Below are 25,988 nucleotides of genomic sequence, written 5' to 3'. Positions count from 1 at the left end.
ACTAAGACAAATTGACAACGAGTTAAGATGGCGACCTTCTACAGCTACATGCAGACGCTTCGTCGTTGTTGCTAAGTGAATCATTGCGCGGTTCAATTGACTTGTATTTTCCGAGTTTATGTACATTTTGATAAACAAAGGTTAGTGTCTTTGTCTCCTGCATTAAATTATAATGAATGACTTTAACTCTGGGGCAAGTTATACGAGTATAACCTGGTTTGGGTTAGTTTACGCTTTTTTATAATACACTTCGCGGATTGTAAAGCGAAAACTGACCCAAACCAGGTTATACTCGTATAACTTGCCCCAGAATTAAAGTCATTCCTTAAATACCCATGCCTTTTAAAAGTAACTTTATAAAGTTGTTGCTTTCAAACTTCAATAATTCTGTTATTACTACATATATTTAGGTTTTGTGCCATTAGATTGATTTCTATCTGATAAAAATGCAAACATTAGAAAATGTATGTATGACCTTGACTTTTGACTCTAAATTCAAGGTCGAAAGAGTTAGAAATAGAATTAAGAAACCTTAACTGAGTAACTTTCATAATATCAAGGATAATCAAGGATATTTATGTCAAAACATTATAAAATTAATTATAAGGGATGTTAACTGGAGTGGACAAAAATTCAGAGTTGTATATAAAGTCACAAAGCATCTACTGTATTTGAGAAGAGCCCAAACACCTTGAAAGTGTGTAAAATCTCATTTAAACGTTGACCTTGGTAGATATACATATCGCAATATTTGAATTTCATCGCTTTCAAACTTACATAGAATAATGTTGATGTTTACGTAGAATCGTTAAAACACTATATAAATGAGCCTTCCGGTCAACAGTAAATGAAGGGGATTTGGCGTGATTGGTGTGTTATTCATTAGACTTAAACAACCAATATCAATTTTCAAAAAGAATACATTTTTCATGTTTAAAGGGGGATGAAAGGGAGTGTAGGTACAAACGTCAAGTACCTGTGCAAACCAATACTATCTAACGATAACCCAGCTATACTGAAAGGTGAAATTATCAAACCACCAAAATATACAATTGTATATTAAGATTGTAATGCGTAATCCAAGTAAACAATCAAGATCTTACCGTATAATATCATTAAAAGCAATGGAAAGTTAGAAATGATATTCCTCGATGCAAACCCTTAATCAGAGCGAATTTTGCTCTGGATTTCCAAAGTACTTTATACTGTCACAGGCAAGTAGGAACTAAAATTAAAGAACTGGAGTTACTAAGATACACATGCTTCAACAACAGCATGAGTACATGTCTAATTAGGTTCAGTTCACACGTCTTATTATTATTATTTGATTCATTTATAAAGCACAAAATTACATATAGTTTCTATACGCTGTACAATGTTTACTAATAATCAATGATAATATACCAATAAAAGACCCGCAAGAGTTATAAAGAAAATGATAAAACAATAGAAAGAATTGAAATAAAACATGGTAGTAAAATTACAAAGTGGTTGACTTTGACTAGACAAGATATAGTTGGCACACAGTTATTCGTATACTGGATCAAAATTCAGTTTGTAAGAGCTTGCACATGGAATCCTTCATATTGCACGGAATTTTACACTCACAGGGCATATTCACGCTTGATATTGCACGGAATTTTACACTCACAGGGCATGGTCACGCTTGAATAAGAGTGTTTGAGGTTCTCTTGGGGAATCCTCCATGTGTTTCAAGATCTCGAAGTTCTAATGTCAGTTTATTCCACAATTGCGCACCTAGTGTTTATTTGGCTCTTGTACCGTATTTGGATTGATCTTTTCCAAAATATAAAATTAAAAGCTGAATCTGAAATATTTAATAAAAGTGTAATCTGATATAAACCAAAGTATCAACCAACGAGTGATATCCAAAGAGTGTTCAACCGATTCGATGTCGACAGTGGGTAATGTTTGAGGGTCGCTGTAAGACAGTGAGTATAGAGCTAAGCCTTGGTGAGGGTTTCGGGGTTTCGCTCTCGTATATCACATATTTTACACATGTGACGGATGTTTTCAACAAACGAGTGTAACAACAGGCTTCTGATTCGACGAATCCAACCAGTAAGTCATCATTTCTCCTTTACCCTGTAATGCAACATAATAAAATTAAAATCATTTTGAAAAGTGAAATCGTCACTATTGTGACTAAGGTTTTTAGATATAGGATCTAATATTAGATAACTCTTGTGAAAATAACGGACAATGATCAAACTTATAACCCTTAAAAGCAATGCGAAAGTGAGAATTGGGCATACACGAACCCCTGGACATACCAGAGGTGGGATCAGGTGCCAAGGAGGAATAAGCATCCGCTGTCAACCTGTCACACCCGTCGTAAACGGTCTAACAACATATCAACAACACTTTAAAAAGCATATTGCATGTTCGCAGGGTTAACCCACCAGGTTAACCCTATTATCAGAAATATTCAGGTATCTGTCACACCTACATTAAGCTGAAATATAGAAGGTATATCGCAGTCAAACTTTCATAGTTTAGCTGATTCTATCACCTTGATTTCCATTTTCCCCCTCGGTGTGCATTGGAAAGAACCGTACTGACTGATGATTTCAAAAGTTGTAGAACTTATTTGTATTTTTCCACCTGAATGAAAGAGAAAAGATAATTAATAATTAGTAATGATTATGTCTTGTTTTAGTTTTCATCTCAATGTATTTAAATCCGACTTCACCATCACCAAGCGCGGTAGAGCAGTGGTAGAGCATTCGCTTCATAACCGGAAGGTCGTGGGTCCGAGTTCCGCTAGTGCTCAAACTTAAGACGTAAACATTGACAGTGATTGCTCCTTTGACAAAGTCTTTCGGATATGACCTTACAAACGGAAATTTCGTGTCTCGACAGGGTGAGCACTGGCAATTAAAAAAACACATCACTGCTATGGCACGGAACACCACACATAAGTCTAAATTTGTAGTTTATCTACAGCTGGTGTACAGTAGGAGTGACCAATTTTCGAGGAGAGGTTACTAGAAACAAATATAAAATAATTCACTGTTAAATAGATTAAAAAAGAAATCGAACTGCTTTTGATCGTTCCTAGTGAAATAAGTTAGGTACAAGTGTTTAAAAAGGGGCTTAGAAAAGATTATATTGGGTACCGGAAGTATGTCTTTGAAATAGAATTATAAGCATGGATTGATGGATGATCGAGATATAGGGCTCACGGCATGTGTGACCGGTCAATAAGGGATGCCTACTTTTCCTAGACCACTGGAGAAATAGGCAGAGATTTTCATTTGCATAAAACTTTTATTTCAGAAAGGATGAGACGAAACAGCAATTAGAGTTGATCCCCTTTTCTGTGGTTAATAGAAACAGTTCTACCACAGAAAAGTTAAGATTAGATACATTGAGGCCACAGACGATGGTTTCTAAATGGTTTTAATAGTTCCCAATGTTTTTTGTCACGAGGATTGTCGAAATATCAATTGATTTTTATATAACAAACAGTGTTCGTCATAGTCCTTCGTCATGAATAATGATACACAAAGTGGGCGGGTCCTAACACAAATGAAAACATTCACTTAAGGCATATGAATATATTTCGTGCTGTCCCCGTTTACAAATCACGTGACATCATTGAAATGTGTTAGAATCTTTTGATATTCTTTTTTCTTAAAGAGAAACTATGCATGGTTTTCACTGAATACATATATGCTACATATGTGATCGGTATTTGTAATACATGTTATTTATTCGTGGTGATGATATTGGTAATACTGTGTACCTAAACACATCAAAAGCACACATTCGGCCATAGATACCGCCGCTGAAAAACAACCCAACGAAATAAGAAATCAGTACAAATCTTATTATAAAAAACAACGAAATAAGAAATCAGTACAAATCTTATTGTAAAAAACAACGGAATAAGAAATCAGTACAAATCTTATTGTAAAAAACAACGGAATAAGAAATCAGTACAAATCTTATTGTAAATACAACGGAATAAAAAATCAGTACAAATCTTATTGTAAATACAACGGAATAAGAAATCAGTACAAATCTTATTGTAAAAAACAACGGAATAAAAAATCAGTACAAATCTTATTGTAAAAAACAACGGAATAAGAAATCAGCATAAATCTTCTTGTAATTACAACGGAATAAGAAATCAGTACAAATCTTATTGTAATTACAACGGAATAAGAAATCAGTACAAATCTTATTGTAATTACAACGGAATAAGAAATCAATACAAATCTTATTGTAAATACAACGGAATAAGAAATCAGTACAAATCTTATTGTAATTACAACGGAATAAGAAATCAGTACAAATCTTATTGTAATTACAACGGAATAAGAAATCAATACAAATCTTATTGTAAATACAACGGAATAAGAAATCAGTACAAATCTTATTGTAATTACAACGGAATAAGAAATCAGTAGAAATCTTATTGTAAAAAACAACGGAATAAGAAATCAGTACAAATCTTATTGTAAAAAACAACGAAATAAGGAATCAGTACAAATCTTATTGTAAAAAACAACGAAATAAGGAATCAGTACAAATCTTATTGTAAAAAACAACGAAATAAGAAATCGGTACAAATCTTATTGTAATTACAACGGAATAAGAAATCAGTACAAATCTTATTGTAATTACAACGGAATAAGAAATCAGTACAAATCTTATTGTAATTACAACGGAATAAGAAATCAGTACAAATCTTATTGTAATTCAAATCTTCAACTACTGTGGAATCATTACAATTCGTGGTGGCTCAATTTTCGTGAAATTCGTGGGTACCCCTCACCCACAAATTTACATCCTCAACGAATAAAGACAACTATACATTCCAGAGTTATCTTTCTTAGAAATATATAAATCCGAAATTATGTCCCCACGAACCCGTAAAAATTCAACAATCCACGAAAATTGACACCCATGAATTCAAATGATTCTATAGTAAATAAGGAAATTATATTAGAACTGTTAATCGTAAACATACGTTTCGGTCAAACCCTATATTATATTGTAATGTACTAAATATATGTCACAATTACTAAAAACTAGACGAGTAAATAAAGAAATAAAGACACCTACTCTCCTTTTCTGGGTTAGGGTTAGGGTTAGAGTTAGGGTTAGGGTTAGGATTGGGGCTCTTGATCGAATTTGCCCTGAAGCAAACTATATTATAAATATCTTGGCCCGTGTGGTTATTTATGAAAATGCATTGATTATCTTTTGTTATATTAAAAAAGCACGTGTTGTGAAAGTACATGTATATGTAGTACACGCGTAAGTCTTTATGGTTCGGTTAATTATATTACAGGTAGAGTAATAAACCAAAAGATCTACCTGTAATGTGTAAAATTTTAATAAAGAATGCAAAATCATACTAGTACATTGCACTTTGTATATAATGTAAAGAAAGAAAATATAAAATTATTTGTTCAGAAAATTAGATTCACCGTTCGTTATCTTCATCTTGCATTCAGAAACGTCAACTTATTTCTGATAAGAATATCTACACGTGTATATAATGTAAAGAAAGAAAATATATATATCATTTGCTTAGAAAATTAGATTCAGAAACGTCAACTTATTTCTGATGATAATATCGACACGTGTATATAATGTAAAGAAAGAAAATATATAAATATTTGTAAATAATGTAAAGAAAGAAAATATATAATTATTTGTTCAGAAAATTAGATTCAGAAACGTCAACTTATCTCTGATGATAATATCTACACGTGTATATAATGTAAACCAAAAAAAAATATAAATATTTGTTTAGAAAATTAGATTCAGAAACGTCAACTTATCTCTGATGATAATAACTACACGTATATATAACTTAATACAATTTATCAAAATTTAGTAAATAAATTACATATACATGTATACCGTATGTATCGAACACACGATTTAAGTTCCTTAAATAGCGGATAATACAACCAAATCACGTGACATCGTCTTTTGTGTAGAACGAGCTAGTTCGGGTAGGTCATTGAGTTGAAACAGGTTTCGACAATGGAGTAGCTTCTAATGAAAATTTTGCTGATCTTTTTACAAAATATCGGCAATATGGGCTACGTTGTTCGTCATACGAAATTGAAAAGTTGATGATAATATGCAACCATAGCCTAAATTATCTAACTGTACCTAATATCGTCCATATATTTCCAAATCTTAATCATCCTCAACTACATGTACCAGTGTATACGAAATGTTATGGAGATCAGACAACAGTGAAAAACTGACGCGTTTTCAGGGGACATTCTGAAAATGCTTTGCCATTGTTGATAATTCCTACCTGAGTATCTGTTATCCTCAACAACCTCTGTTTACCATATTTCTATGACATAGGAAAATGAAAATTTGACACTTATCTGGCGCCCTATTCAAAATTATAGCCATACTTCATAATTTCGTGTTAACTATTCAATGCACTATGGCCAACAACCTACTCTGAAAAAGAAAATCTTTGAAATCAGTAAACGTTACAAATATGACGCATATTTGGGGGTCAATTTCAAAATGACGGCCATTGTCAGAATTTCAAGTTCACTATTTTCTCCTCTACAGTATGTAAAATCTGGAACTATATTTAATATATTTTCAAAACACCCATGGAATGAAAAAAATGGGATGGGGTTTTATGATACATTAAAGTTTTAAGAAATGTGAAGCAATTTTGTCGGCCCTTTGAAAATGACGGCGGGGTTTCAGTGTTTGCAGTTCACCATTCTTAACTACCAACAGGTACCAAATTAAATTGAGATCAGACAACATTGGGAAAAAAATGACGCGTTTCAGCGTCAATTTTTGAAAATTGCAGTAGTTTTGATACTTTTGATTTGACTGTTTACCGTTTGATGCTTATGTTACGGCCATTTTCGGAATTTCGACATCCCCATTGCTCCCTTCCACAACAATAGCAACATAGCAAATTCTGTTTTTAACCCATGCTTAAAGGAAACACCTCGTGTTTTCAAAGTATACAAATTTATATGCATTTTGTCTTCCTTATGCTTATAGAAATTAAGTGTAATAGTTCGTTCGCTGAAGTATTGCGATAATTAGCCACAATACGGACTTAAATCTAAGCCCCGATTTCAAAAAGCCTAGTTAATTAGATAGGTATTCACGTGGTACAGTGACGTCACATGCGACCTTCGTCGATCAACTTGTTGTAAAAGTAGTGTTAGATGTTTTTAAAAACTCGGGTTTTAGGAGCCTAATTTATTTACCATGGATAACGTTTATTTTGATGTTGACCAATTTCCCCGAGTCTTATATCTTTTAGCCACCAGTGCATATAAATAGCAACCCAAATGTAGCGACGAAAGCGAGTATGAAATCTGTATTTGCGAGTAAACAATGTTCACATCGGATCGCTGTCTAAACACTTTAATAATGCCATTTCTTTAAACAACTGTAATTAGCGTTGATGCTTTTCTAAAATAAACAGTGCAATTATTATTAAATTTATTTTTGCATAAGATAGATAGGCCTAAATTATGATACGATTACGTATCATTGACAATTAGGATGCATTTCGAAAAAAAAGATCAAATTTATAGTGAAAATCACAATACGTTTTAATTTTTCTATTCAATAATTTTATTAATCATTATTTTTTTAATCTACAAGTTGTTTCTTCGGAAGTGAGAGCGCGGCGTGCTATTGTTACGTATACGTGTTCCATAAGCAAAATGAAAGCATTATAATTCAATTCAAAAATGGAAAATATCGTATTTTATTATTTATAATTGGACGTTCTATTATCTTTTTATCTTTAAAATCTTTTTTTATGACTAGCATTTGGTAGAACCTGCAACCACAAGTTCTGCCTTGCGCGTAAAATATCGAAGAAAATATGCATATCGCAAAGTTTGAATTTCATCGCTTTCAAACTCGAAAACTACGCAAACTGTTTCATTTAAAACACATGTATATTTAGCTCCAAAACTTCATAGTTATTTCGGATTTCAAACATTTCGGTTGAGCATCACTGAAGAGACATTATTTGTTGAAATGCGCATCTGGTGCATCAAAATTGGTACCGTATAAGTTTTACATGTAAAGCAGATTTATGCATGAAATGAATTAATTTTGTTGAAGAAATTAAAAAGTTTAGAAACATGCGATGTGTCCTTTAAACATTGATGCATTGGACAGGAGCTCCCCTAAAATGCAAAGTTTCATTACATCCTCAACATTTTAGTCGCTTTTAGTGGACATTTTCAAAATTCAGTGAATTGCTGAAAATTCCTTTAAAAAGCATTTTTAGAATACTGGAAAAAATTAACTGTACTTCCCTTATACAGATATCTTATTCGCTTTTAGTGGACATTTTCAAAATAGCAAGTTCATTTTATTCGTCATCATCAGCTATCCCTATAAACCAAAGTTTGTTGAGACCGAAAAACATTGAAAAACTGAGACGAATTTTGGTGGCCACCCATTTAGTATTACAACCGTTTTGAAAATGTCCAGTTCACCATTTTATTCGACATCGGAAAATATTTCCAACATCGACTCATTTTCGGCGACTACTTTGAAAATTTTCGGCAGTATTTGAAATTTACTATATCATTCGCCATCTTAAAAGCCCCTATATATATTAAATGGCATTTACATAAAATAAACACCGTTGAAAATGTGACGCAATTTGGGCGACTATTTTGAAAATAGCAAACAGTTTGAACATTTCAAGCCCAATTGGTGCACCATTTCATATGCCATCTACATTTACTACACATTTTTTAGTTCTCTACTTGCGATCACGATTATTCTATGTATTTTTTTTTTTATGAAAGTTTGATAAAACAGATTAATATTGTTTGCTCGTATTATATTACTTGTTTTGTTTTTTTTAAAAAGTCACCACATAAAAATAAAGAGCGTCAAATTTAAACCTATACATGAAGCTCGGGGACGTAGCAGTGGGTGAACTTTATCATCCCAGAGTCTGATGTAACGACAAATTTAAAGTCACTTCCGAAAAAAAAAAAAACGAATCTCCGCTCTGGTAGTATTCTTACACTTTCGCAAAATCAGGAAAAATCCGACTGAGGCTTTTAGAAAGTATCTAAACAAGGACAACATGGAAGTACGAGTTATTTTATCCGTACACATCACTGTTAATGAATGTCAAACCTGCGCCTGTTGACTCCATTCTGGAAGCCGTATTAACAGTGTCACCAAACAGACAGTATCGAGGCATCTTCCTCCCTACTACTCCGGCCACACAGGGACCTAAACGATACAAATTAGCGTTACATTAAGTAATAAATATCGTTTTCCACAAGACAAATTAAGTTATATATGCACTATCACGGTATCATATATGAAAGATGAATATAACGAACAGTGATCTATCTCATAAATCCAATAAGCGATACAAAAAGAGAATTGGGCAAACATGGATCACTAGATATACCAAAGGTATGGTCATGTGCCTAGGAGAAGTATACAGTCCCTTTCAACCAGTCACATCCGCCGTGAGCCTTCTATCCTGATGTGGTCAATGGAGTTATCGTAGTCAAAATCAGTGTGCCAAGAACGCTCTAACAATCGATATGAACCACGCCAGACAGTATTTGACTCAGTGATAGGCTGCATTGGCAAATTACGTTGTTATAACGACCATATAATTTGCGAAATGCTGACTTTAAACGAGACTGTCGAAACCCCTGCACCATCAACATGTTTTGCAGTAACCTGCCTCGATTTAAAAACTGATCATATGCAGAACAAGCTCTTGTGTATCGAATCAGTTTAGAGCTATACACATCATGTGCAGGTGATAATGGAAGATTACTACATAGATATGGGAAGTTGACGAGGGAGAAGATGAAATCATCCCGTTTATCATAAAGATGAATTTTTAGTTTGCCGTTAATATCTATTTTGAATAAAATATCTTAGTAGGAAGCAGAAGTGGACGACTCTGCGGTGTCTTTTATTTCTACTTCACAGTGATATATCGATTTGACATATGACTGAAAATTAACATTGTTGATTGAGAAAACAACGTCGATATATTCAAATGTCACATTGAGGGCCACAGCCATAATCTACAAAACTGATTTATAAAAAAAAATCAATATTAGTTTTAAGACGTTTTGCATATTTCAGGAGCTGTTGACTTCTTTATATGGAAGGTCATTCCAAAAGATGTATTGCAGCCCAGCTGATTTGACGTTGTCCGTATTTCTTTTTTATTCTTGGCAGCACAAGTTGCGACTTTGATTCTGACCATAAGGGTTAGGGTTAAATGATCACTTTGGCTTGTATTCATTTAAAAGACTTGCGATGTATCACCGTGCAGATACGTGGAAGAAACCGTATATATAGGTCGAACTCTTGGATTAGGGTCGGTAATGGATGGAAAGCCTGTGGAGTTCCGCCCGAATCGGAAATATTTGTTCCCGTTTCTGCGAGCTCGTGACTAGATGAGCAGCAGTAATTTGCACCTGTTGCAGCTGTCCAATGTTTTCCCCAACTCCAAAATATAGACAGTTTCCATTATCATGTTTAAATGTTACAAATGCGTTTACCAGGGTTTTCAAGCTTAATTTCTTAAGTAGCGTCTTATCTGCCCTCTGTTAAAAATTTGATAGTGACATGATTTATCGACTGATGACAGTTGTTTTTCTATTGTAAGATGTTGATCGTAAAATACGCCTAAATATTTCACACATGTTCTACTCTTGAAAGTATGGTCCCCTACTTGAGATGTAGCGTAGGGGCGCAATCTAAGTTTTATTTAGTTGAAATATAATTAGTTCAGTCTTGTCTAGATTGAATTTAAGAAAGCTAGATGTCATCCAAGATGCTATGTCTGCGATACAGGATTCCATGCGGGATACGTAGTTTTCGCAGTTTTCCTATGGTCTGATTGCTCTGCAGACTTGTGTATAGCCGCATAGCAATGATAGTGCATACCATGGCGATGACATATTGTTCCTATGTGTCTTGCGGAAAGACAGTATAATTTGGGTCTCAAACAGATTCCTGTGGAATACCAAATAGTACTTCACGGGTATTTTACCTCATGGGCTCAATGGTAACACACTGATGTCTATCTTGTAAATGAAAGGTGGAGATAACGAACAGTGATCAATCTCATAACAATACAAAATAGAAAGTTGGGCAAACACGGACCCCTGGACACAACAGTGGTGGGATAATGTGCCTAGGAAGAATAAGCATCTCCTGTCGACAGGTCACACCCGCCGTGAGCCTTATATCCTGATCAAGTAAACGGAGTTATCCGTACTCAAAATCAGTGTGCCAAGAATGGATTTGATCCTTTCTAGGACATTGACATTAACTCAATAGGATACGGAAAAGCGTTGAAGTAGTATGAAGGTCCCTAATATCGAAGACTGTTGACAAGTCAAGAAGAACAAGGATTACCGTTGGTTGTTGATCGTGGGGCGACATATTGTCGTTGTTTTTCCATTGTAAGATGTTGAACGAGGGCCGTCTCTGTAGACTGTCGAGCACGGTATGTTGATTGTAGTGAATCCCGTAAATAATATAAGTTAATGTGACTGTCCAATCTACTAGTAACAACTTTCTTAAAAATCTTGGAAATAAAAGATAGATTGAAGACTGGACAATAGTTTTTCAAGCTTTGTTGCGTTTTTAACCAAAATAGATTTAGAGTATGTGTGAATAGTTTTAATGATATTCTTCACCAGGATTGCAAAAAAATGGGATTGAGTAAGATTTGTTTATCAACTTACAGTAGTCATTTGAATTATCGTAATATGAGTGGATCTGTTATAGATCTGGTATATCCAGGGATCCCTGTTTGCCCAACTCTCTATTTTGTAATGCTTATAGGAATTATGGAACTGATTATTGTTTGTTATCTTCACCTTTCAGAAATAAAAATGATATGAAAAAAGCCCTATCATGACACGAACTTCCCCGAAATATTTCGTTTACCAGATCGCGATAAAGGGTTCAGGGCAGGTGCAATTAAGGTACCACTTTTGACTTTATATTCTTTATAGAAGTTATGAGATTGTTCACAGTTGGTAATCTTCACTTTCCAGTATGCTGATTTATAAAGAAAATCTTTGTTTTCTTTAGTATGTCATCCTAAGTCCCATTTGAAAAAAATGTTCATTCTTGTAGAGATGACATCAGTTCTTAGTGAAGTGTCACAAACTTTGTCCTATGCATGACGCCCAGGGTGTAGCCGAAGAACCGTAGCTCTCTGAATAAATATTGTGACGAAACAGAGAGCTACAGATACACCCCTATAAAATCATTCGATTTACGGCGCACAAAAAGCTGCGCGCGGATGAAGCCTGATATCGTTGTATTCCTCAATTGTTATCTCATGAATTTAATATTAAAAAATTTCTAACATATTTTCCTACTATAATTCTACGTGAGAAGAAAAAATCTCTCGCTGTGACCTTCAATTCGACTTTTAGATATATCGATGACGTTTTGTCTATTAACAATGATAGCTTTCATTCATATGTCGATGTGATATATCCCTGTGAGCTCGAAATAAAGGACACCACAGAGTCGTCCACTTCTGCTTCATACTTAGATAGTTTATTGAAAGTAGACATTAACGGCAAACAAACAACTCAACTGTATGACAAACGGGATGATTTCAGCTTCTCCATCGTCAACTTCCCACATTTATGTAGCAATATTCCATTATCACATGCACATGGTGTTTATATATCTCAACTGATTCGATATGCAAGAGCTTGTTCTGGGTATAGTCAGTTTTTAAATCGAGGTAAGCTACTGACAAACAAGTTGATGGTACAGGGATTTCAACAGTCTCGATTGAAGTCAGCATTTCGCAAATTCTATGGTCGTTATAACGATCTAATTCGTCAATACAACCTCGCATTGGGTCAAATGCTGTCTGACGTGTTTCATACCGATTGTTAAGCCGTTCTTGACACACTGATTTTGACTGCGGATAACTCCGTTTACCTGATCAGGATATGGGGCTCACGACGGGTGTGACCGGTCAGCAAGGGATGCTTACTCCTCCTAGGCACCTGATCCCACCTCTGGTGTGTCCAGGGGTCCGTGTTTGCCCAACTATCTATTTTGTATTGCTTGTAGGAGTTATGAGATTGATCACTGTTCGTTATCTTCACCTTGCATAATTGTGTCAAAACATACCCTCAAATATTCTTTAAAGCCCCATACTACCCGAAAACTCACATCTTCAAATGATTTCGTTAGTTGACCTATCCATGTTAGGTGACCAGTCAATTCGAACTAATTTCCATACTTGCACAATAACGTCTAGATGTAAAACTTATACGGTACCAATTTTGATGCACCAGATGCGCATTTCGACAAATAATGTCTCTTCAGTGATGCTCAACCGAAATGTTTGAAATCCGAAATAACTATGAAGTTTTAGAGCTAAATATAGCCAAAAAACAGCATGCCAAAAAAGTGGAGCAAAATTCGTCCAAGGATAAGAGCTATGCATGGGGGAGATAATCCTTAATTTTGAAATGAATTTCAAAATTTTATAACAGCAATTAAATATACATCCGTATTTTGTGAACTAATATCCCACAAATATTTAAGCTATAAATGTTTTAAATGATATAACATCCCAGTTCCATTAGATGGTAATTATCCAAATAGCTAAACTCATGGCAATGCCGCTTTCATTAGTCTGGTCCGGTCTCCAACCCTGCCACACGGGTGTTAAGGACCATGATGGGCTTTTGTAGCATGTTCATTTATCAAGAGCTTATGTTACCTTTAGATAAATTATATTGTTTAAGTTTTATTAATTATTCAGGGTTAGGGTTAGGCGAATCCATAACTTACAACGAATTTTATGAATAGATATAAATAGCAATAGGGTTCGAATTGGCCAGCTACCTAACATGGCTACGTCAACAAACGAAATCAATTGAAGCTGTGAATTTTCGGGTCGTATGAGGCTTCAAAAACTATTTGAAGGTATGTTTGGACACAAGTATAGAAAGAAAATATGTTCAGAATTTTTTAAAATTAAATTTATGAGACGGCAACACAAGAATACAACAATATTAGGCCTCAACCGTGCACAGCTTTTTGTGCGCCATAAATCGAAGGTTTTTAAAAGGGGTGGATCTGTAGCTCTCTGTTCCGTCACAATATTTTTTCAGAAAGCTACATTTCTGTAGCTACCCAGGGTGGTGAGTTTTGATTATCGTATCAATGTCTTGTGACGTGGGACATCTTTTTATAGAGGCAGCTCTGCGAAGTAATATTCATTAGTTTTAAAGCGACATTGAGATCGAGAATCGAAGAGTCGCAACTACCGAGACGTGTAAAAATTATTCAATTAACAAATGAATGATTATTAGTAAAGTCACCATCCTATTCCCTTTTTAATCATGACTAAGAGTAATATTTTCACGTGGTGGTGAATTATTGTCTCTTTGTAAACTTAATATAATATCTATATTTTTTTTATATATGTTATACCCTGGAAGACGATGCAACATTATACAAATACCAAGAGACCTTTTGGTCAAATACGCAATGCCCTTTGCATGATGGGTCACTGCTGCTACCTAAAATAGACCGTGCCTCTATACGAAAACGTCTAAAGAACACAAGTGCCATTGGTGTTAACTCACCTGAATGTATACCAATACGTATCCTAATAACATCATTCGTGTGTATAGGAGACCGGAAGTGAGCCATGCTGTCTCGAATGTCCAGTGACATATTACAGATATGCAGCGCATGGGAGTGGCCATTTGGAACAGGGATTCCACTGGTGACCATGTAGGCATCTCCGATTGTCTCAACCTTGTAGACGTCATACTTGTCAATGCAGTCATCAAACAGACTGGAGGAAAATATATTAAGAATATATTTACATTAAAGTTAAAAGTAGAAAATATGTAACGGAATACGACATATTAATGTGTCTTTCAGTTATAATTATGATGCATTGCTCCAGTAATGTCATAATAATATCATGCCATCTGCTTTTTCACAATATCTGATGCTCTTTCAATATGATATACAGACAATAAAAATATCCTTAACTCCAATCGTCTAATATAGATGTCAGATAGTATAAAATAACTATTTTAAAACATAATTTCTAAATAGCAAAGATAGACTGGTAAAACTGAATGAATCGAATGATCACAAATTCCCAAGAGAAGATATACGGAGAAAAAATATCCAATCGTCCATAGAATGAAAAAGGTTTTCGCATTGTGTAGAATATTTGTTAGAATTTGCGTATTAGAGAGGCTTTCGTACATGGATAAATCAAAATGAATTAGTAAAAAGAAACCAAGTGCACAGGAATCGTCACCATTACCAGCCCGCCGTTTTTTATAGTGATTCTTGTGGAGATTTTTCATGAATTTCACACACTATACTTGGATTAGACAACGGAAAGACACCTATTGATTTTCAGATTTATCAGCTTTGTCTTAACAGAATTATGGCACTTCGAATTTCTTATTATTGATAAGAACTAGCGCTTCTATGGCACGCACTATGTTTTTTGATTACTTGTGATTTTTGCCTAGAATTTAAAGGTAATTCTCGGAATGCTATAGTAATCACTGTCAGTACTTTCTAGAGAACACGATGATTTCCATTTCCTTAAAAAAAAGATTTCTCTAATCTTTACTTTGGCACCAGATTTCAGACTCATCACAAGACCCATCCTTGCTTGTAGGATTTCTAGTTCTGGGCCCGGTTTTTCGAAAGCTGGTTAACTTTAACACTGTTGACTCGGTGTTAACTTCTGAGTTAAAGTTAACCATGTGATTAACTGTTTTTGAAAATGCGAGTTTGCGTTAACACTGAGTTAACGTTGTGTTAACTTTAATCCACCTCCAGTACCTGTGTTAAGTCTTAACACAGTGGTTTAAAATGGCCGAAGACTTCATTTTCTGTCCGCCTCAGACCAAAAATCATGAAAATCAGATATGTTAAGGTGGGTACTGATGCTGACCCATGACGGTGTGTTGATTATGTTGTCATAAATTGATATATTCGTCAAATCTCATGAAATTTACCTAAGGTGAACAGGTAATGGAAAAACTAGTACAGTTGGATGATGTTGTTAACCTTGTCAGTCTGGGCAGCATCTTGCATGTATCTTTAGATACTTTCGGCATAAACTTTCAATAGGGGGTCAATAAAACTTGTAGTATATTCACTTATATGAAATCCTGCAACAGGACCCATGCTTAATATGTAATTCTACCTTCTTTGTTTTTGCTTCCAAGTGTCAAAGTGCATGCAGACCCTTAGGTCATGATGATAATGTCCATTGAAACAACAACTTTAAAAACACTATCGTCTGCACTGGCCTCAACCTTTTGAAAATCCCTTGTATCGTTTAAAACTGCGTCGAATGAAGATTTGCATGCATGAAACGTACATACATTTATTTTTTAAAAGGTTATCTAATATGAACATTATTCAATTCAGGCTAATACAGAATAGTTGTTAACACAAACTTTGGAAGAAGAGTTTTTTATTGTTGATATTCCAGATTAAGATTAATCTCCCTTAGTAGAAGTAAAGTGGTGGATCAAGTATTGTGTTTAAAACAAAAAGAATTTAAAATAAATAAATGCATAAAAATAATATAAATATAGAATGCTCTAGATATGTCTGTAAACAGACAATGATAAGATAAATTTTCTTCATGAATATTTTTAACTGTTTTGGGAAAATAAGACTAAGGGTATATAAATAAAATAAAGTTAGATATTCTTAGAATTTTAGACATTTTTATAGGCTAGCATCGTCGTTAAACCCCTTTCATAAATTATGGCCAATTATGAATTAAACAATATAGAAAACCCTATGTTTTATTTCCTAGATCAAAACATGTAGCACCCCACCCCTTATTTCTGACAACATACTTTTACTGTTAGTTTTATATACAAAGTCTAACGCCCCCTTCCCCGCTCTTTCATATCATAACAGTGATTGGTAGTTGAAATTTATGCTTGAACTGAACCCGTATATTTTACTGATAAAGGATGAAACCTTACCCACCCCCCCATCACGCAACATATAGGATTTGAGGTTCGGCCGGTGCAAAAAAATCATTTTAGGGTGGGGGATTGTATAAAGCAGTTTGTTTTGGCTTGTCAAGTATTTTCAGACAACGTGAAGTCAACTTGTCCGACTCCCTATAAACCCCCACTTTGATAAACTATGCAATGCTTCTGTTTTCTACAACATAAGCACTGTTTTTCTCAACTAGGCTTAGGCCTAGTATATATCATTACATAATGCTTTAATACCTCTATGAATATTCAAATTGAATAAACTAATGAATACATGTATACACGTATAAGTGCATGGCCCACAGTCACTGTCATGTATTTCGAAACTAATCCATACATGAACATTTCACCAGCTATTTCCCACACAAAAGACTTTTATTTACTCCTGAATTCTTATTTTGTTTATATAGGAAGTGCATGTGCATTATGGGTAATCAAATGATTAGCAAGTGGTTAACTCGGTTAACACAGTGTTAACTAATCAATGTGTTAAATTGCTTTCGAAAAACAGAATTTAACCATTGTGTTAACTGATCACTTGGTTAGGAGATAACACTGCATTAAACTTAACCACTGTGTTAAAGTTAACCAGATTTCGAAAAACCGGCCCTGGTGAGTAATGAGAGCCAACGAAACAGGATGAGTTAAGGCTATTTTTAGTATTTGCTCAAAAAAGTTTTTTTTTTTGTTCTGATAAAAGATACAATGCAACGCCATCACGAGGCTGTTCTTTAAATAGATCATTAAAATCACATAATGAAAAGTCACAAAGGACAACACTATCCATGGTTTGAAATGTCCCTATCGGTTTATACAAACTTCTTCCACAGATACGAATGTAATTTGTCTACTAAACATAAAAAAAATTCTCAACGTTTTGCACTGTACATTGCTATTTCAAAGATTTCTTTTTTACACGTTATGCAGTGCTGATTTCTAAATTGTGTATATGCTTTTTCAAAATTGTTCTTAGGCTTCATCAGATGTCTGTAAAAAGTGACAAATTGTGACCTTTGAATGCGGATTGTGGCCCCATAGTTATTATGGTTTTTAACGTGCCAACGACTACCACAACACGATATCTCCGTTTTAAAGAATGCCCCAAAGAACTGTGACTTTCTTCTAATGCAAGGTGAAGATAACGAACAGTGATCAATCTCATAACTCCTACAAGCAATACAAAATAGATAGTTGGGGAAACACGGACCCCTGGACACACCAGAGGTGGGATCAGGTGCCTTGGAGGAGTAAGCATCCCCTGTTAGGCGCTTTAAGAAGAAATAGTGACTACAGACATTAATGTCCTAAGATTTGAAAGGGTGGGCGTGATTGAGAATCCAACCCGGAACCTCACTTTTGAGAAAAGAGCAATGTAACTACGATTGCACTACTATTGTAAATGACAGAGAAAATGCCCACCGAGCATCACATTACAGTATATATCAACATACATTTCTTATCATTCTCAATATTCAACCCTATTTTGTAAATATTAGCACTATTTTGTCATCTTGATCTCTATCGATTTCCAATGAACACTTGATGTTTAACCTTAATCCTGAAGTCCAAATTCCATATTACATCAATCCATATTTACATTTTTATTATGTGCATGTAATTGTATGTGTCTCATTAATGACGTTTGATTTCTCATGATATGATATTACCTCGAGGAATTTTTGCAAGCCTGAATTTTGGGACATGTCATTAACATACACTGGAATATTCTATATAGCTAAATTGAAATATTCAGCAGAAATAGGCGCACACTTCGTCGTCCTGTTGCTATGGAAAACATTAAATGGCTCGTAAACTTACCGTTTCGAATAAATGTATACGAAAAATTCATATTAAAATTTATAGTATCAGATAGCATAGCATACCCCTAGAAGACAAACATTTTCAATGGTGATAGCGATCGCTGGCTCGTACTTCGAGCTCTAATGACTAGAGCGCGGGAAATATTCCGAGCTAATTCTAACCTCTAACAAGGAACATTTTTGACGCCAATCCCAGAAGTCCCTTGTCAAAAATGGTTGAGATCTCGCAAAGTCACACCTTGGAATATTAATTTGAACTTACGTGGATTACCATCCTAATCTTGTGGCCTCCTAGCTCCAACGTTCAGTGCACCATTAGGCGAAATGTTTAACGAAGTGCAATGTTTATGAAAGGCAGGCTAAAATGATGTGTGACGTCATGTTTACGTTTTGACGTACGTCATAAGACTGACAGTGGCGGATCTAAATACGTACTTGTTATTTCCATTTGTAAAAGTCATACTACCGGGACAATATTGAATATTCGTAAACAGTAGACATACGTAATATGGCATCGAATACAAATTGAGTATAATCGACTGCAAACCACAAATCTGATTAAAATACTAAATTTTCAATAGGAATTTATCATTCTATGTGGGGTTTTTTGTTATTGTTTTGAGTTTTATTTATTAATTAATTAACTTTTTGGCGACAAAAAATAATGAGTGCTTGAATCCTTTTCCTTTTAACATGTTCGGTAATGCAAACCACGATGACCCCCCCCCCCCCCCTCATGATAACCAACCATGCCACTTGCTATTAACTACTGAAAAATCATTAATAATTCTAGTTTTGTGAATGTATCCTCACAACAACAGTGGAGAGGGGCTTAAGGATATGCGGGACGATGATCACGTGATGGTTGCGAATTTATTATAAATTTAGAACCGGACGCAGCGTAGTTAAAGCTTCCCGAGAAAAATCACAATGCTGTACAGACATAATATATGACGTCATAATAAAAAAGCACGTCACGACGTTGTATCGCAGGGAAAATGTCATTATATTTTGTCGTAATTTGCTACCGCTGTCAAGTGTCATGTGTAAAGCTGTTGATTGAATTCTTTTTAAATGATAATTTTGATTTTATTTCATAGTGATTATCTCCTTTTCATATACATTGTATATATCATATATACAGTATGTGCCACACTGATTTTGATAGTATAGCCTATAAGACACCGAAATCGCTGCTACATGCACATGCATCTGTTAGGCATTTACAAAAAGAAAGTCAATCGTCTATAAACAATGACTCATTACAAGTGTAAGATGATGCTTATTTGTTGATATTTACTATAGTAGTGTGAAACAAGAGGTACTGTGAGCAATGCTCACTAAGAAGACCCCCGTTACCCCAATCTCCCAAAGGGTATTATTAATAGGCATAAATTACCTCTTTCCTGAGTGTAAAAATATAGTATGCCTTTGTAGAGGAAAATGGAAGATATAGTCCTAACACAAATCCATGGTATAAACCTATAATTTTGACCTTGAGAACAAAGGTCAAGGTCATAAAGAGGTCATAAATGTACATGACACATAGTATCATGGTGATACACCCATGTCTTATGGTATGACTATGTCAAAACCCTATAATAAATTTTGACCTTGAGGTCAAAGTTCAAAGTCATATAGAGGTAATGAAGGTACCTGACACATTGTTTCATGGTGATACACTCATGTGTCAAATTTGGTATGCCTATGTCAAAGAACAAAGAAGTTATGGCCCTGATACGAATTCATTGTAAAAACCTTTAATTTTGACCTTGAGGTCAAGGTCATATGGAGGTCATGAAAGTACATGACCCATCGTCTCATGGTGATACACTCATGTGTCAAACATGGTATGCCAATCTTAAAGAACATAGAAGTTATGGTCCGGACACGAATCCATTGTAAAAAAACCTTTAATTTTGACCTTAAGGTCAAGGGTCAAGGTCAAATAGAGGTCATGAAGGTACCCGACACATCGTCTCGTGGTGACCCACCTGTGTGCCAAATATGGTATGCCTTTGTCAAAGAACAAAGAAGTTATGGCCCGGACACGAATATGGAGACCGACGGACGGACAGACGGACGGACGGACGGACGGACGGACAGACAGACAGACAGACAGACAGACAGACAGACAGACAGACAGACAGACAGACAGAGTTATTCCTATCTACCCCCAGAACTTCGCTCGGGGGGTATAACTAGAAGTGGACACACATTTTTCCGAATCTTGCTTGGGAAACGTACGAACTATTCAGGTGCCCAAGAGGCTAGAGCGTTCGCCCCGCACGTAGAAGGCCCGGGGTTCGAATCCCGACCGTGACACACGCAAGTCGTTAAAACAGGTAGTGACAGTTCCATCGCTAAACGCTCAGCATCAGGTGTGAATGTCACGGGTCCTCAGAGATGACCTTAAAAACGGATGACCCGTGTCACAGTAGGTGTGGCACGCTAAAGGACCCTCACTGCTCAATGGCCGTAAACACCCCCCCCCCCCTCTTATGACGACAATCGTAACTTTTGGTCAAATGTTAACGTCCATACTAGGAATATTTAATTTTCGCAAGCATTTCCATGTAAATATAAGTACACTTTATCTCTGATTATTGTTATGGTCAAATTCCAATGATGTTATTACCGATGCGCAGTTTGGTTTTCAGCCAAAGCGGGTCACAGCGGAGGTTATATTTAGCCTGAGTTCAATTATTGATATGACATTACATAAGAAAAAAAAGTTGTACTGCTGTTTTATAGATTTTAAAAAGGCGTTCGATTCAATACGCCAGTTTCGAGATACGAACTCTTCTGTGTAGGATGTGCATTTAGTGGAACTTTGAATGACTAAGTGGGACAAAGTGGACCTACAGTCAGTGAGTAAGATGATGAAATGTATTAAAAGCGGCTTTTCTTTTAATATGTAAATGTGGGAAATACAATATACTATCGAAAGAAATGTTTTACTAAAGTGGAAACATAAAAACAATGTCATGTTTGCAAGTAATGTCTTAGATATGGTACTTATGACCAACGAAATAACGTGATATGATAAGAATTCTATATATTTAATTACTCCCTAAATAGAACTTACTTAGTTTGTGTATCAGTCGAATTCGGGTGATCTAACAGTGTATGGGAAACTTACTGAGTACATTCACTTACGCAGTGATGAATATTAGTCCCACTCCCGCGTGTAAACAAATTGTTTCGCGTCTCACTATATACGAGAGTTCTCCAAAGGGAAATAACTCGGGTGTATCTCGAAACCGGCGTATTGAAAGAATAAAATTATGGAAAAAACGTAGCACTGTTGGCATAAAGGGGAAAATACTCGGTATTATTCGTGTGATGTATGAAAATATTAAGTCTTGTGTCAGATCAGCAGGAATGTTGTCTGAGTTGTTCAAAAATGATATCGATTTATTACAGGGGGAAGTATTGTCACCCATACTTTTTTCATTATATGATCGAATTCTTAACAAAAGGGATGACCCCTGTACAAATACAAGAAGTAAATCTGTTTGTCTTGATGTATACAGACGACATGGTTATTTTTTCCGAAAGTGCTAAGGATTTGCAGAGCATGCTGGATACATTTTTACTTATACTCCAAAGTGGGATCTTTCAGTGAATGTAGAAAGAACAAAAATAGTTATTTTCAGAAATGGGAGTAAAATTAGCAGTGATGAAAGGTAGTATCTGAATGGGGAGCCTATAGAAATTGTTGATAAATTCACATACATGCGTGTTTTAATGAATTACAATGGAAAGTTTAGCACCACACAAAAGCAATTGGCCAGTCAGCCCAGAAAAGCAATGTTTTCCTTGAAATCTAAAGTCAGCCAAATGTATTTAAACACAGAAACAATGTTATCCTTATTTGATACATATGTTGCAAGGATATTTGATTACAGTTGTGAAGTTTGGGGTAGCCATAGTATAAAAGATGTTGAAAAAGTGCACTTGGAATATTTGAAGTATGTACTGAGTGTCAGGAAAAATACAAATAATGCTATGGTATATGTAGAAACAGGCAGACTGCCCATGAACATTGTGCGCTGGTTTAGAATTTTTTAATTTTGGTTTAAATTATTACAAAGTGAAAATTGTATTTTGAAAACATGTTACAAAGGTTTACGTGAAGAAGCTGACAAGGATGGAAATCGTGTTATTAATTGGGCTATCCATATAAAAAACTAACTATTTGATATAGGTTTGGGTCATATTTGGTGTAATCAAGAATATAGTGGCGTATGTTGTAATACTTATTTCCCAATAATTAAGCAAAGAATTTCTGATATTTTTGTGCAGTGTATTGTTGAACAAATCAACTCCTCACCAAGATGTAAAATTTATATGTACATTTATGACTATTTTTCATTGCAATTTTACTTGATGAAGGCCATACCACATGCTTATAAAAACACATTAGTAGAATTAGAATGTCTTCGCATAATCTTGCCATTGAGAGTGGACGTCTTAATGCAGCAAGATATAACCGCTATTGTAAACTTTGTAATTTAGATATTGAGGATGAATTTCATTTTATTTTAAAATGTCCTTACTTTATTGAATTGCGCAGGAAATATATCAAGAGGTGTTATTGGAAAAACCCATCTGTTTTTAAACTTATACAATTATTAAGTGTAAAAAAATTCAAAGAGTTGTGTAATTTGCGGAAATATATTTACTGTGCCTTTAATCTACATAATTATTTACTTATATAGCATTCTCTGTCTATAAATTCACATCAGTATTGTGTAGCATACCATATAATGTCATGTCATGCCATACAATACAATTGTTAACTTGTTTATTATTTTTGTAAACATGTATGCCATAAGACATATGTCTTCAGCAATAAAGAAAAATATCTCTCAAACTATTTCATATTCCAAATTATTTTTACTAACTTTACGAAAAACTGCTGCGGAAATTGTAACTAATGTAAAAAGGATATGATACACGTCGAAATGTATGCGAGAAGCAGACATGTGAAAAAGAAAAAGGTGCAAAATCACAACATGTGCGACACATAGGCTTAAATACCTTGAAAAATAGCATGGAGACGATCAAGTCAAGCGACATTAGCTACCATGGCCGCGGAAATGCTGTTGATCTTGTAAAGGAAGTAGGGGGGGGGGGGGGGGGGGGTCCGCGCATATACATGCTCAATAGTTGAATTTATCGATTTATTTTTAAATTTTCATTATATTGAAATGCGTTTTATGTTCACAGGCAGTGCTATTTAAACAGTTTTACAAACTTTAAAGTTTTGGACATTTTTATCATACAATTAGTAATTTGAAAAAATTGAGAGTAAAAAAAGGAAAATAGAGACAGTCGACTGCTGAGATCATGCATTTCAGAAGTCGTGCATCAAAGGTTAAGCAAGTCACAGTGAAGGTAGCATAAATAAAATGTATATATAGCATAAAATATTTCAATCACATGATTTATAATGTAAAAACTGGGAGAAAACTAAAACGGGATATCTGTTTCAGCTACCTAATTTCATTAATTTAATAAGTATTTGGCAAATAGATATTGTTTAAATTGAACCTGATCAAAGCATGAACATTACAACATATGTGCATACATGAAGCTGCGCTCGCTCAAACGGTAGCACCGTCAACATATCATCCAACTTACGAATACATTTCGTTCAGCAGGTCAATAACTTGCAGAGGGGAACATCTGCTACACAAGGAAGTGAAACCAACGATGTCACTGAAATAGACAGAAGCTTGGGAAAATTCCTCAGCAGGAGCGCATCCATTCGATTTCAGCTGCATTGCAATTTTCATAGGTAACATGCGATATAGAAGTTTATCGGTGAGACGCTTTTCCACGGCCAGTTCCTTGGTTTTGGAATTGATGTTACTGGCATACTTAGCCAATCGTAATGTCATTTTGTTAACGCATGTTATGTACCAAGCTAACAATATGAAACTCAATAAAGTCACAAACACCTGTATGGATATATATAGTGCGAAACGAAATTCAGCCTCACTTCGGATTTCTGAGAGATTCTCCTTTAACAATGTTGAAGAATTATGATGTACAAGAAAATCGAAGTCCATAATTTGGGTAATGTTTTGAAACCATTCAGTGCTCGCCGCAAATCTTTCATCTTCAGTCTGGCTTGTGCATATTGAAGAATAGCTATTTGACCAGACTCTTTGACTAACATCCTGGAGATATTCATCCGGGTTTAAGCCACTCTCTTTATAGGATTTCTTTATACTCGAGTCATAGGCAAATACCACTTCTAGATATGACTTTGCTTTCCCTTCAATGTATTTGTATACTAGGTATTCAATTTCTGTAAATTCACAAGTTGTGAAAAGATAAGCTATTTTAGCCCTCTGAATACCAATAAGGTCCACGTGATGGAGAAGAGCCATAAGCACAACTAGTTTGGAGTAAAGACGGTTTCCTTCAGGGACTTCTAGATCGGATAAGACGTCATCCATCAATACGTTATCTATACATGCATAAAAATCTAAGACTTCTGAGACTGTGGCATTCAATTTCCAAATTTCGTCTCTCACTTCATTTATATTTGAATGTATATCAATTGTTATGCAATCTATATTATTCACAGAGAATACTTTACTTCCTAAGGGTATATTTTGAAAACTCTTGTCCGTGTTCTGTCGTGCTATCTGGAGTAAATTCCACGCTTCTGACATGTTTCCATTAATGCTGAGATAAGTGATGGATCGTCCTCTCTCTCGCTGAAGCATCTGAATGAGATTGGTAACCAGTTGAGCGGAGTTAATCTGCGTAATGGCGGAATCAGTGGCCATCTTCAGCTGTATTGCCTCGCTAAGGTTGAAGGATGAAAAGACCATCATGGCAATGATGGGGACAATGATGACAAGGATCATTCTCCAATGTTCGAGGATACGCCGACAGCTCCCCCCGTCCTGAATATTCTTCTGTACCAGATCTTGGGCACTACCGGTGGAGAACTGGGACCTATCGGACATCACAGATTTGACGTCGATGTCTGGAAGTTCGGGGTTCACTTTTCCTTTCTTCATTTTTGCCATACACTGCTCAAATAAACCGATGTAAAAGACATTACATAATACATATCATG

The 25,988-nt window shown here is 35.1% G+C and overlaps 1 protein-coding gene across 1 annotated transcript; it reads right to left on the bottom strand.

Annotated features, from left to right (window-relative positions):
* Positions 1–1,907: 1,907 nt before the first annotated feature.
* Positions 1,908–25,929, bottom strand: LOC125672750 (uncharacterized). The gene is made up of 5 exons (XM_056164469.1): positions 24,533–25,929; positions 14,646–14,860; positions 9,160–9,258; positions 2,534–2,625; positions 1,908–2,106 (listed from the first exon to the last, which is right to left on the bottom strand). The coding sequence occupies exons 1-5, from the start codon at positions 25,927–25,929 to the stop codon at positions 2,035–2,037; spliced, it is 1,875 nt and encodes a 624-aa protein (XP_056020444.1). The 3' UTR covers positions 1,908–2,034.
* Between the last annotated feature and the right edge of the window lie 59 nt (positions 25,930–25,988).

Source organism: Ostrea edulis, chromosome 5, assembly GCF_947568905.1.
Source record: "Ostrea edulis chromosome 5, xbOstEdul1.1, whole genome shotgun sequence".
Lineage (NCBI taxonomy): Eukaryota > Metazoa > Mollusca > Bivalvia > Ostreida > Ostreidae > Ostrea > Ostrea edulis.
This window is presented reverse-complemented; position numbering and strand designations above follow the sequence as displayed.

Coding starts and splice junctions, on each gene's coding strand:
- LOC125672750 (XM_056164469.1), bottom strand. CDS start 25,929: ATGAAGAAAGGAAAAGTGAACCCCGAACTTCCAGACATCGACGTCAAA. Junction 2,626..9,159: donor AATGGAGTCAACAGGCGCAG/GTTTGACATTCA, acceptor TCTTTCATTCAG/GTGGAAAAATACAAATAAGT. Junction 2,107..2,533: donor GGGGGAAAATGGAAATCAAG/GTGATAGAATCA, acceptor GTTGCATTACAG/GGTAAAGGAGAAATGATGAC.